This window comes from Zosterops lateralis (genome assembly GCF_965231275.1).
Source record: "Zosterops lateralis genome assembly, chromosome: 19".
In the NCBI taxonomy this organism is placed as follows: Eukaryota; Metazoa; Chordata; class Aves; order Passeriformes; family Zosteropidae; genus Zosterops; species Zosterops lateralis.
The window spans coordinates 7,577,499-7,591,338 of record NC_139779.1 but is presented as its reverse complement, the minus strand read 5'-3'; the positions used below and the strand labels follow the sequence as shown (position 1 = coordinate 7,591,338).

The following is a 13,840-nucleotide window of genomic DNA, read 5'->3' as shown; positions in this document are numbered from 1 at the left end:
ACAGGGAACACCTGGCCCCATAAACACCAAACATACTCAACTACAAATCTGAAATGGGAGGAAGTTGCTCAAGATTTAATATCCCATGAAATATACTGCTACTGCTCAAAGAGTTCTACTGCAAGACCAAAACAGAGCCCTGAGGTAAACAATACCTTGGCTTCTTCTGCCATTTTCTTGTCTTCATCTATCTCCTCAGCCTTGGTAATGTAATCCTCTCCCTGGTGTTTCCTTCTCTTCTGCTTAGGAGCCATGAAACCTTGCAGAAACTTCTTAACAATACCAGCCTGGAGTGCAATCACACACTCTCCAAAATCCTTTAGGCTTTCCAGCGAGTACACCTGTTGGGAAGAGCATATGACCCCTTAACAACTGGGTATTACTCTCTCTGCTGCTTGAAAGTGGGTCTGCAAATGGACACCTGTGGTACCTAATGCAGTGAGGTTACCTGCCACACCTGGTTATGGAATCAGCATATTGCTGCTGTCTCAACAAGACATGCTGGCTTTGATATAGAAGATAAAAAATCAGCTACGGAGTTCTGCTCCATAAAGAAGTCTTTCTTTAAGAATATGGATTATTTATAAATATTCAGAAAGAATATGGAAACAGGACAACTGAACTTGACACTCAGCTCCAACATTATGACCCACCTACACCTCAAGCCACCAGCTGTGTAATCTTGAAATAATTGTTTAAAGGACAAGTAAGAAAACTGACTTCCTGCTCCTCCTGTCTGATGAGACCAAAAGACAAGACCTTCCACAGAAAATATCATCTCACACTTGTCTTGTTCAGTATTTTGCCCTTTCACTCACTTTTGCTTCATATTCTGGTGTCACATCAACATATCCCAGGCCTCCCTTCTGCAGCCGCGTTGCAACCTCAATCAGATCACTCCGGAGATAGTTCAGCAGTTCCTGGTTGCCATCACAAGATTTGAGTCCCAAGTTCTGTTTCCGAGCCAAATGGATGGAATGTGTGATGTCCTGATACCTGGAAAATCAAACCCAAACACTGAGTACAGGCAGAGCACTGCCTTGGGAGCTGGCCAGGCTCTGGGACAATGGTCTGCATTGAGAGCTATGAGCTCTACCAGTGCAGAACGTTCTTTGAAAGACACATGAAAGCACATGGCAGTTCTGGCTCAGATCAACCAGCACTGTCTTTGCTTCTGGATTCAAGGAGCAATTTAAAGATTGACAGAACTTCCTCACTGTTCAGAGTGTTATTTAACAAGAATCTGCCCAAAAAACCAGCAATTACTCAACCTGAATGTTCTCCCCTCTTCAGCAAAGGAATAATTAAACCCCAGCCTGGGATGCTGCCCCAGGAATAGCAAGGCTTCCTGTGCCAAGGACACGCTCTGACTTGGAGAAGGCACACGCAGAAAGACAAAGAGTAGGCTCACTTTTTCTCCAAGCGCTCCTTGAGCTGGCTCTCCCTTACTCCTTGGGGGTGCAGGCAATCCAGCAGTTCATCTAAATCCTTCTGACTGTCACAGAGAAACCTGAAAGATAGAAAAATGCACCTACATCACATAGGGCATCTCTGTGACAATACAATTTCTTCTAAATAGTTCCCAAAGATCAACAGGTAGGGATAAGAGGTAACCTATATCCTGACCCCATGGAGCAAGGTGAAACACTTCCAGGAATGCTGGTAGAAGAATTCTGACTCAGGCTGGCTTCATTTCAAGGTCCCCAAATGCAGCCAATTCCAGGGTAAGAAAAACAGAATCAAAATAAACACAAAAAATGGTTTATAGATGTATTTTACCTATTAAGCTTATTAAAATGTTGGCATTTGAATTTAGTTGTCTACTCCAGGGATTCCATCCACTACTTTGCAGATCGTTTAAGTGATCTGAATTCGTGTATTAGATGTATTAGAAAAAGACTAACACATTACCACACTGACAGCATGGCAATTTAATAGTATTTTCTTTCATTAACCAGAAGTTCCCAGATTAAAAAGGGGATCCCACAACTGCTGCTGCTGGAGCTGTGTGCCTGTGCAGGCTCTGTCTTTGCAAGTGCACAAGTCCTCCTCTCTAAGTCCGCCCAAATGTGAAAGCTCAAGTGCAGAATCTGAAAACCACATTGATCAGCTTGAAACCTTCGTGCTCAGGAATCCTCGAGGACAGCAATGGCTATCAGCAGTTAGTCCAATCTAAAAAGGGAATACTTTTACAGAGCTCTCTAAATCAGATATTCTTTCTGCAATTCCAGAGTACAATCACGTTTGCATGCTGGGTTGTATTTAAATGAGTTTTAAGACGGTCTGAAATTCTGCGCTTTCCTTCTTTTTTTTCCAATTCTATTCCAGGAAACCATGGGGCCTCTTCATCTGATGGGATGCAGATTCAACTCAAACTTCAGAGGTTGTTTACAGAAAATATGACTAATTCCCTATCTTCTATAAGAGGACTGCTCATTACAAGAGGGAAGACAGGAAATAGGAGAGTCAACCTTATTTGGAAACAACTGCAAAGGACCGCTCTGTGGTCCTTACCAGAAGATTCCAGATCTAATCTTTCTTCCTGGGCACAAGCTCAGATGAGCCAAGCAACAACTAGAGAAAGATATTGTTGTGGCTCCTCTTGGAATACCAGTATCCACAATGCTTATTTTTCTGACTGAAATACTTATTAAATACCATATCTGAAAATAATTCATAATTCTAGTATGGTCCTACTAGGGCAATGGACTCACAATTTACATTCAGCTAGGAAATTTATTACTCTAACAGAACATAGGACTGATGGTTCAATAACAGAAGAAGGATGTTTTTTAGCTCATCATATGCTTCAATACATCTGACCCTGTGGAGCATCTTCACTCTGCACTGTGAGATCAAAACCTCTGGGCACCACTACTCTCTGCATCTCTCCTTGTGAAACAGGACAGAGCAGCTTCTGATATCCTCCACCCATTAGAATCTGTCACCACCTGGGAATGGTGCAAATCACACTCCAAACCATCTGCCCTACAGATATCCAGCACATGAGTATTTCCCAGACACCTTGACATGGGTTGCCCAGGTCGTGATAAAAAAAAAATCTGACGTTGCTGGTGATACACCATGGAATCCAGCTAGAAAAATATCCAAGATGACCATGCCTGAGCTTTTCCTGCTTTCTCCCATGGAGACAAATCAAAGGGAGGAACTCACTGCACTGTTTTGTCACACTGCAAAAAGGAAAGGGCACTGGAAACAGTCGTCATGTAGGGTTTCTATTCTCCAGTATTTTGGGGGAAGACAACACAGACTGCTGGGCAGCTGCAGAATGCAGCTCCCACCTTTTTAAGAAAGCCAGAGTTAAACCCTGGTACAACTTTGTTCCTGCTGAAAAGGACATGGGACAGGGAAGGAAGAACACCTGCAACAATACTTAAATCTTTCCCATTCACCCTGAGAGTAAGAACTGGGATTTCTCGGTCAGGGAACTGATCCACTTAAGCCTGAACCTAAGTCTGATCTGCCAAATACAAACACGTCAGAGACATCATGTTAATTTGATTAGTGACCTCTTGCTGCACTATGCAACCACAGCTCCTGCTTCCCAAACTAGCTCCAGGCACTCCCTACCTGTAGGAACTACCTGCACATCCAACTGGATGGAGCTCAACAATCTCCAGGCTGGGAGCATGGACATCGTAAGAAAGACAGGGCTGGCATTTTAAATGGGGAAGGCAAAAGCGAGTCTTGCAGAGAGGGATGGTAACGCAGTAGGTGCCCTTCATGTGGCCTGGCACAGGTTAATCACACGCTCCAGAGGGATGGGAAAGATCCCTTTTGGAAAGTCAAGACCAGGTGGGGGTATTCAAACTGATCTACAAGGGGGAAATCCTGACTTGTGTAAGGGCTTCCTGCATTCCTAGAGAAAGCCTAGAATCTCTCCTGACATTTCTAGCAGCACAAGCCAACAGATTAGTCAGCAACCAGAACAGAACGGACAAAAGGCACAAGCATCAAATCAAAAGGAGCTCCCAGTATTCACTCAGGCTGAATATTCCTACCTGTTCTCAAGCAAAGGACACAGAAAGCTCTAAAACTTAAGACTAAGGAACAATGAAATTGAGAGGACAACATCTAGAGGAGCCCAGGACCAGTACCTGCTCTGGAGGGTTGGTGGAAACAGGGGAAACTCCATCAGTAGAGAATACGCGTGAGAATGGAGTCTGTCAGCACCCACTCACGGTTAACTCAAATTGTCTGCTGAGGGGACCCGCCATACCATGCTGAATTCCTAACAGATGAAGAACAACGGCAGTTACTCTGCAGAGATGCCACTGTTTCCAAAATTCAATTCCTTTCTGACCAGGATGAGCAAGAAATCTCCTGCACCAATAGCTAATGCATCTGCTAATAGCCTGTGCCAAGGCGTTGATTGCCCCATGGTTCTCGCAGGAAAGATCAGGAAGTACACAGCTCACAAGCACTACGGTATGGACAGAGACTTCTTCAGTGCCTATGTGCCCAGAACAAAGAGATTTTTTAATAAGGATCAACATCTGTGCAAATGCAGCACAAGGTGAAGAGAGGGAATGGTCCATCTGTCTGGAGAAGACAGAAGTAACCAAGTGTTTATGATGCTGCACTTTCAGGACAGAACACTAGACCCTCTTCTTTTTGGGGACAAAGTATTGACAGCAGAACCACTTCCACAAGATATTGTTTGTCTAACTCTTGAAAGAAATATAAATCTATTTCTCCCTTTATCAGTGTCCTACCAGCTCCCATTCTCAAGGGGAAAAGAGGCAGGACTGAGAAATAATACTATTCAGAGTTAATTTGGTGCTTAATTTCAAAGTCTCATCACTCTAAAGTATAAAAGCGTAAAGCTAAAGATGTTCTATATGCACCGTGAGGCTACTCAATCCCATGTCCCACATACCACTAAGGAAAAGAGACAAACAGCAGAACTTGAAGCAGAACACAAAGAAATCAAACTTTCTATGCACATACCAAAATTATGAGCAATAGCTGAACAAGTCCTTGTATCCAAACAACAGGACACACAGATATCCAAGGACGGCAGTGTGGCCTTGGGGCTCCTCATGGTGTCCAAAGACAATGTGCAAAAAGCAGCCAAGGAGGAGATGCTTCCACAACCATTTATGCTCAGAGCAGTCCTTGAGATCAATGGTAACAGCCCCAAAAGAAAATACAGAAATAGGAATATGGATTTCCTCAGAGGGAAGTTCTAGTTCCTGGCTATCCCCTGAAGTAACAGCTCCCAGTCTGTCACTTGGCTTTCTGTAGATGCTTATATGCAAGTGGTGGCAGGTGTCAGACAGGTACTTAGCAGACAGACACTAAGGAATTCCAGTTCTTTAAGGAAAAACCTTCAGCTGAGAGACCTTATTGCTTAGCTGCAGGCATGGCTTTGGGTGCCCTATCAGTCAGGGAGAGGCAGCCAGCACAGCATTCAACTAGAAGGGGTTATGTGTCCTTTGAGAAGCTGCCTCTGTGCCCCTGCTCAAGGCCCACAGTTGGCTCAGCTCTTCCACCTGCACTGCTACCTCTCCCCTGGCAGAACAGTGCACATAGGCACAAGATCCTTATAAAAAAACAGCAAGTACTGTCACTATCAGCACTTAAAAGTCCTTCCTAGCAGGGACAACAAAAGACAGAAATTAAGGACACTGTAGCATAACAGCCAGGCCAAAAAAACCTCCATGCAGCTCAGTGTCTGATGACTGAATGGAAAAAAGGTAGAGCAGGTATGCAGTCACAGTTCTTCAACCTACCCCTCCAGACTCCAGCATCGGCTGGTTTGAGGACTCCTCTCTGTGCCAGGACAATTACCTTTGTGCTTCCTACTCCTCAATGAACTCCTCTTTCAGCAATTTGTCCACTGGTGCTTTGAACAGGTGCAATTCACAGATCCACAGCAGTTGGTAGCAGCCAGTTGTGTACCTCAGCTGCAGCACTTTCCCCTCTATTTCAAAACAGCCATTTGCTAGTTTTATTTCCTGATCCCTTTTTCCTCTATCAAAGAAAACCTCTTTAGGAGACTTCCCCAGTTTCTTCCAGCATTACTCTCCATCTCCCTGCTGAACATACAAGTTTAGTTTATTTCCATAATTAACTTAGCATTTCTTAGCCAATTATTCTCTCATGCAAAGAGCTTCCCTCTTCTCTGAAGGCAGACCCTGTAACAACAGATTTTGTGAAGTAGGATTGTTCCCCAAGGGGAAAAGAAAATTGTTTTGCCCTTAGTCTGTACTTCACTTTATCATTTTATTTCTTTCACTGAGATTCATCATAGGTTTTAAGTAGGTTTTCTTGCTTTTAACAGCTTCCTTATCCTGATGTGAACTCAAAATGTTTTGTTATTGCTGCTACAGTTTTGTTTCCAAGTTCCTTAGCCTTTCTTTTTTCCAAAGGTAAGAGGCAGCACTTACTCTGACCATTTAGTATGGAAACTCTAAGGCAAGTCTTTTTGGAACTGTTTTGGGCTTCTGGCTGCCACTTTAAGCTTTTTTATAAAGAAGCTTCTTAATTCTTTTTGTTGCTTTCTTTTATAAAAGGAGAATACTGTCCATTATGGTCACTCCATACAAAGCAGCTCTTAGTGACAGAATATAATTCAACACTGAGTGTGTCCAGGACCTGGTTGCAAGAGCTGCTCCTCCCAGGCTGTGACTGGTTACTCCATACAGCACTCCTGTCTCTGTCATCACACTGATCGCCCTTCTGAATGTTATTGGGAGTTGCCAACCTGAATGAGCACATCAAATACTGTGCTTTTTCAAGTTCAGCCTGGAGTCCAAGTTGAAGGAATTCTGTGTTAATTAACTCATCCATTTTGGCTCTATGCCGCCCTCAAGTGTTAGCAATATGCTCTCTAATTTCAAGCTACCGTTTTCCTTACGGAATCGGTCCTCCTAGAACACACTTTGCCATCTCTGCTCAATAAAGATCCATTGTTAGAGGAGGCAGTTATGAAAATCAGAGGATTTTCCTGTGGATTACACTCCCTGTGCAGGATCCATTCTCTAGGAAAGCCCAATTGCCTAAATTTTGGCAAGATGTGCAAAGGCCCAGACTGGTAACAGTGGGGATTTGTCATGGCAGGAGGGAGCAGTGAATGAAAGCACAGGAATTCTGTGATATCCTATGACCTGCTGCTGTGACAGAGCAATACCAAGAGTCAGCACATAGTGCTGATGATTCAGATAAATCAAGACACCCACAATTTCAGCCTCTTTTACAGTTCCTGGTGGGGGAGCAGGTACATGTTTAGTAAAGTAGTTCTGACCGGCAACTATTCTTTGGAGATGAGTTGAACTCTATTTATCAAAGATCAAGCAACCCCACTCAATGTGTCAGCAGTGGAACTCTGCAGGACAGACACCACATACTTTGTGACAGTTATCCTCAGGGTTATCTGAAAAATACACAGTGCTCCACAGCAGTTAACAGGTAAAGCTTAGCCAGGGTTTTCTGGCATGGGGACACTGATGAGCACTCCTTACTAGACAGAGCAACATCCGACACAGGAGAATTTCTTTAAGGACACTGATGGGGCCAATTACTGGAGCAGGTTACAATCAAACATGCTCAAAGGTAGATTTGATTCACTCAGAAGACCCTGCTTGGCACTGGGAAGCATTAAAGGGATAACAGGCTGTCAACATGGAAGAATAAAATATTTGAAAAGCAATACATCAAAGAAGCATTTTAATAGCTTCATTTATACTGGCTTTGTATGATTGATGACATTGAATGATGGTTCCACTGGCTCTTGGACTAGCTGCCCTGTTAGCAGGGTGGTAACAGTATCAGCAACCGAGGCCTGGGGAGCAGCTGAACCAACCCAACTGCGCAGCACTAAAAGAGGAACAGGTAGCAGGGTTTAGCAGAAGAAATCTGTCTAGACTCCTTGACCTCTCCACTTTGAATACTTTGCAGCCACGAAAGTGTGTGTTACCATAAGTTCTGGCCCTGCTTGGGAGTGGTGGTCTCAGCAGGCAGGTCTATGGTGGGCATGGAGCGGTGCAGCTTGTTCCCTCGGCCGTCACTGCCTGTGCTCTTCCGCTTCTCTGCAAAAGAAAAGCACAGGCTCAGGTAGATTCCTGAGCAGCATTCTTACTATTCCAAATACATAAAACTAGTTTCACTTTTTAGCTGTATACTGACAAAGCACTTTGAAAAACAAAGGAGGTATAAGCAGCATGAATTTTTATTTCTGAGCATCTCAGACAACACTCTGAAATGAATTTAAATCTTTGCTCATTCAGGCCTTTGACTGTTAAGTTTCCAAATGAACATGCTGAAATCCTGCCCACTGGCTGCAGCAGCAGCTGAGAGATGAAAACAGCTGGAAGCAAGGAGCTGATCAGAAAAGAGAGCTGGTCAGTATTTGAAACAGTTCTTGTAAGAAAATATACCCAACAGAGGAGCTTAGAATGATGCACCTCCAGCTCAATCAGTCTCCAAGATACAGGTGACTGTAAAGTTACACCTGGATGAAGGGTCTCACTGCAGGTTTCCCCTGTTCCATTCCTCTACAGGTGTCTAGTTTGTCCCTTGTCTAAGACAATCCTATCAGGTGAGGGCTTGGATCTAACTCCCTAAGCTCTCCCATGCAGGACTGCTGTAGATGGACTCAGGGACAGAATTTGATGTTCCAAAAGCAAGAAATGATCACAACTGAAACTCAGCTGAGTCAGATTATTGCAGAGTCTTCTGTCCCAAGAACTACTTCCACACAGAACTGTTAAGTTTACTTCTGTACAGATGGATTTTTGTGCCTGTTCAACCTTGCAAGCCTCCAGGACCTGAACTAGAAGTTCAGCAAGTCCCTTGCACTTTACCTGCATGTTCAGCAAAGGTGAAGAGCAGGCTGAGAGGAAGCGCAAGAGGAATGTTTGCCAAAACAACCTCAATCAGCAAAGCCATGCATATCTAACAGACTGCCTTGCTTGTTATCTGGGAGTCTTGGCACCAGTGGAGTATCAGCACTGTGATGGACATCCTCACTCTACTGCACAACTGGATAATTGTGCAAGGGTCTGACATGCTGCAACTCAGCAGGGTCAGAGATGATACCAACCAACATCAACCTTGCTGTCTGTAGGAAAGGAGACCGTATCCCATGGTCCTTAGGTAGGACACTGCAGGCAAGTCTCCAGACCTGCAGCAGCAGAAAGGAAATATCACCAGCACCTCCTGTGTGCAGGTTTGTAGAATTAAAAGGAGGCTTAAATCAGAGGATCCCTGTGAAAATACTTGGACTAGATAGTTCTTCAACACTCATGACTCCATTTAAACAGTCAGATAGAGCAGAGGAAATACCCTCAAGAGACCATACCTCCAGGGCTGTAGTTCTTCAGATCTTCCTTTTTCTGGTGGGCAAGGGTAAATCTGTAGTCTATACTGTCATGTGCCCAGCCTTTCTCAATAAACAAACCAGGAACTTCATCCGAAAACAGCCAGTACCTGTAAGAAATGTGTGTTAATAGGTACCTGTCTTCTTTTCTGGCTAGTTAAACACACACACACTTTTATTTGGATTGAAGGGAGAAGCATCTGTGTGCTCAACTCATTAAAAGCTGAATGCAATGCATATCTTTATGCTAGCACAGCTGAGAAACAGGGAAAGCTTTGCTTAGAATCCATTCCAAGAGTATGCCTGTGCAACGAATAATGAAAAAAACCAAGAAAATATGGTAATGAGATTTCTGAGCACCCAATGCCAGCACTTGAACCTCCACTAGTCCTGACCTCCATGGGAAGGCTTCAAAAAGCCGGGCACATAACCAGTCACTACACTCCACATATACACACACTTTCCTCTTCTCTCTCCTCCACAATTCCATATACTCTCCCTATCAATCCCTTCCTGGGGGATGTTACCTGACACAGCCCCTCTCTCGGGGCAGAGATGGAAGCTCACGGTCATTTCTTTTCCCACCTGTTATGATTCCTGTCAGTGCCAATTGGGGTCCTGCGCATCACCAGTTTGGCTTTGGCAATTCCATCCTGGAAAGTTTTCTCAGCAGCAGCTTTATGCCTCCGGATTCTTTCTTCTTCTGCTTCTTTCTCCATCCTCACTGTTAGAATCAGCAAAGACCAGCATTAGCTCTCCTTTATTGTATGCAGACATCAATATTGTCTTTTATTTTACTACATCATGGGAATAAAAAAAGCAGTTTTATTGGGGATTTTAGTTAAAATTCTTTACAACCATACACTCTTCAGTTTACTTTCTGCCTGCCATTCTAAAAAAAAAAAAATTAAAAATAGTAATAATAATAATAAAAAATATATGTATATATAAGAACAAGTCAAGGTGTAAGGATGGACTGGGCTGAAGAAACCTTGGATAAAACCCATCATATCACAGAATCATGGAATGGTTTAGATTAGAAGAGACCTTAAAGATCATCTTGTTCCAGCCCCTGTTGTGGTCAGGGACACCTTCCACTAGACCAGGTTGCTCCAAGCCCTGTCCAGCCTGGCCTTGGACAATTCCAGGGATGGGGCAGCCACAGCTTCTCTGGGCAACCTGTGCCAAGCCAGGATGGATGGGACTTGGAACACGCCGGTCTAGTGGAAGGTGTCATTGCCCCCAAAGCAGGGGTGGAACATGATCAATTTTAAGGTCCCTTCCAAGCCAAGCCATTCTGTGATTTCTGGTCTCCCAAAACAGATACTCTCACATTCCAGCTAAGGTGCAAAAGCTAGGGGATGCTTATCCCTCACTTGTTTCAGAAGGGAAATAACTACCTAGGTGAGCTACACTGTCCACTTCTATCTGCCCTATAGCCACATTTACAACCAATAAAACCCCTGAACAGTAATTCCAAAGTGTTCTCTCTTTACATTCACACTCCTCAAACAGCACTACTTACACAGAGACCAAGTCTGGTGTTGCAATTCATGATTTAGAGGTTTAAGTGGACAGTTTATACTTGCAGCTCCATAACTAGTTCTTTAAAGCAAGAAATAGTGAACTGTGATTTGTTGCCCAAATCCTGATCTGGGAGAAGGGCTGCTGACAACAACCTGACCATAGGAACAGCAGCAGGGCCAGCAGCAGCAGGAGGAACTGCTTTTAGGCAGGAAATATCTTCTCTGTACCCAAGAACCTGAGGATGTTTGGATGCAAGACAAATTTTCAGTTGTTTTCTGTTCCTAAAAAAGATACTGTGTTGTCCAACCTCTGGGCCTGCCATAATTAGAACGGTACTGAACAAAAGATATCACAGATAAAAAACTAGTTTTTTCTTAAATTTACAATGTTTAAGCCGCCATAGGAACCACAGCAGATGAATTATAAATCTCCAGTGAGCAAATCCCTTAAAACCAGACAATGCTTCTGAAAACAGGCTGTCATTTTTGCCATGAAATTATTCCACAACACACAAAACACTCTACTTGCTAGGTATATTTTCTTACCTCTCATTTGTATTTCTTGTTGCTCCCTCTCTTTCTTGGCTTGGATGGCAAGAAGGCGCCTGCTCTTCACAGCACTGATCATATCATCTGCTTCGATCTCCACCCGGTGCTCTATTTTCATGATTTCGTGTTTTTTCTTTTCATTTCTTCCCATCATATGCTCTTCTTTTCCATTCTCCTTGGTTTTGGCCACCATTTCTTTTCGCTTCTGTTTCTCTGCCCTCTTCTTGTCATTCTCCTCCTTCAGGACAGCCAGGCGCTCTTTCCACAGCTCAGCTGAGGCCTGCTGCTTGGCCTCCACATGGTCCTGCACCGAGTACGTCATTAGGATCCGGTGACACAGCGCTCCAAGGATCCGCAATTTCTCTTCAGGAGTTAGCTCAAAGAACTCCGATGTCTCCAGTTTCTCCAAAAATTCATCCTGTACCTCATTATCCTCAAAAGCTGCTGAATCCTTACTTTCATCTACATTATCTGAGACCTCGCTTTCCTCTTGCACATCTGACTTGCGCAGGCACAGGCGAACCAACTCGGAAGCGGAATGCAGAGTAAGTGGGATTTCAGAAAGTTTCATTCCCAGCTCAGCATAATCCTCAGCAATTTCATCCTGCAGCAGGGTCTGCAAGAGGATGACCAGTACCCTGTTCAAGTACAGGAAGCCTCCCTTTTCTGCACAAAGGGCTTCCATCAGGGACACTGCTGTGATGGGATACTGAGCATCTGGCATCAATAACCCCGAGTAACAGCTCAGGAACTCCACCACCATGGCCACATCCCCAAAAAGTGTGTTAGGAAGTCCCTCTGGAGTATCAACCAGTTTAAAAGTAGGCAATGCCTTCCCTTTCAGATCTTGGTCCTCAAATCTCCTCTGTTTTTCCAGTTTTTCCTTCATCTCCTTCTCTTTCCGCTCCTTTGCTCTTTCCTTTAGTTTCTCTTTCAGCTTTTCTCTTTTCTTCTTCATGTACTCCTTTCGCTGTTCCTCAGTCATAGTGGCCCATCTCTTCCTATGCTCCAGGAGCTCGTAGCGTTTCTGCACCAAACCCCGCAAATCCTCAGGGAGACGGGCACGGTCCTCATTGGAGAGCAACCGAGCTGTTTTGGAGATAATGCAGGAAAGAGCACTTTTTTTGTCTTCCCGGTCTTTGTTTTCTTTGTAATAGGCAATGAGATGGAGTGCTGCAGGAGGCAGGTGTTTCTGGGGTTTCCTGGAAGATCCAGGGGTCCCTCCAGAATTCCTGGGAGCTCTGGACACCTTAGTGGTACCTTTAGCCATGTCCAGCAATGTCATTTGTTTCATTTTCATCTTGGGGGTCTTCAAACCTTTCCTGGGAGACTTTGTCTTCCCTGATGACTTCTGCCCATTCAGAACCCTTTTGCCTCTTTGCTTTTTGTCCAAGGATTTGTTGTTGCCCTTTCCTAGTCGGCTTGTCTTTGGAATGTGAAAGTTAGAACCAAGTTTAGCAGGTGACACCATTTTCATCACCTCTTCCAGCCCCTCTTTAGGACATTTTGAGTTCTTAGAGTTTTTCACCTTCAGTGGAGAGCCAATTATAGATTTTTCCAAATGCACATGGCACCACAGGGTTGGACTCAGTGGCTGTCCCAGTGAAGATCCATCTGCTTTGGATTTCTTAGGAAGCTTTCTGTCAGGTGACCGAGAGCTCTTCCTCTTGGTTGAGGGATTGAGAGCCATATACTAAAATAAAAGAAAGAATGATGTTGTATTAGTATTGAAAGGTAAATAAATGTTATCTAGATCTTTTTTCTGTCAATTATTTTTGTCCATGTTTTAATGTTTTTTCTAATGAAATTGCTCATTGCATTAAGGGTAACAGGCTTCTGCAATCATAATCAGTCAGAGAATGGCCTGGGTTGAAAGGGACTTTAAAGATCATCTTGCTTCAATCCCTGCCACAGGGGACCTACAACTAGATCAGGTTGCTCCAAGCCCTGTCAAACCTGGACTTGGACACTTTCAGGGATGAGGCAGCCACAGCGTCTCTTGGTAACCTGTGCCAGGGCCTCACTACCCCCACAGGGAAGAATTTTTTCCCCAATATTCAATTTAAGCCTACTCTGTGTGAGTTTGAAGTCATTCTCCCTTGTCCTGAACAAATATTAATCTTCTAGTTTTAAAACAACACTTGACAGAGTCTATGAAAAAGTGAGTTTACTGAATGAACAAAACAGTGCTTTCTACATCAAAAGATGGATTTTAGAACAGTACGTTTCACAGTATGGCATTTAGTTGGTTAATATTATATCTGCCTGGTTAGCAGAAAGGGCTGGAAGAACCCATTCAAGCTATAGATATATTCAGTACTAAATCTGTAGTATCTGCCATCACTCCATGTAGCCCTGTACATGAACCAGGCCTCATGAAGTCACATGTATCCAGGTCTTGGGCCCAATACCTGACACCACC

At 43.9% G+C, this 13,840-nt stretch overlaps 1 protein-coding gene across 2 annotated transcripts in view; it reads right to left on the bottom strand.

Moving 5' to 3' along the window:
• The window catches only part of BAZ1B (bromodomain adjacent to zinc finger domain 1B), a 43,977-nt gene that overhangs the window by 15,464 nt on the left and 14,673 nt on the right, over positions 1 to 13,840 (bottom strand). For both annotated transcript variants that reach the window (XR_014591389.1, XM_083875057.1), the window contains exons 7-13: positions 11,416 to 13,111; positions 9,929 to 10,067; positions 9,326 to 9,453; positions 7,943 to 8,054; positions 1,412 to 1,510; positions 819 to 996; positions 156 to 341 (exon numbers count right to left, since the gene is read on the bottom strand). Coding sequence is in view for 1 of the 2 variants with exons in the window: in XM_083875057.1 (XP_083731183.1) it covers positions 156 to 341; positions 819 to 996; positions 1,412 to 1,510; positions 7,943 to 8,054; positions 9,326 to 9,453; positions 9,929 to 10,067; positions 11,416 to 13,111 (2,538 nt within the window). In the remaining variant the exon portion in view is untranslated. The remainder of the gene's footprint in view (positions 1 to 155; positions 342 to 818; positions 997 to 1,411; positions 1,511 to 7,942; positions 8,055 to 9,325; positions 9,454 to 9,928; positions 10,068 to 11,415; positions 13,112 to 13,840) is intronic.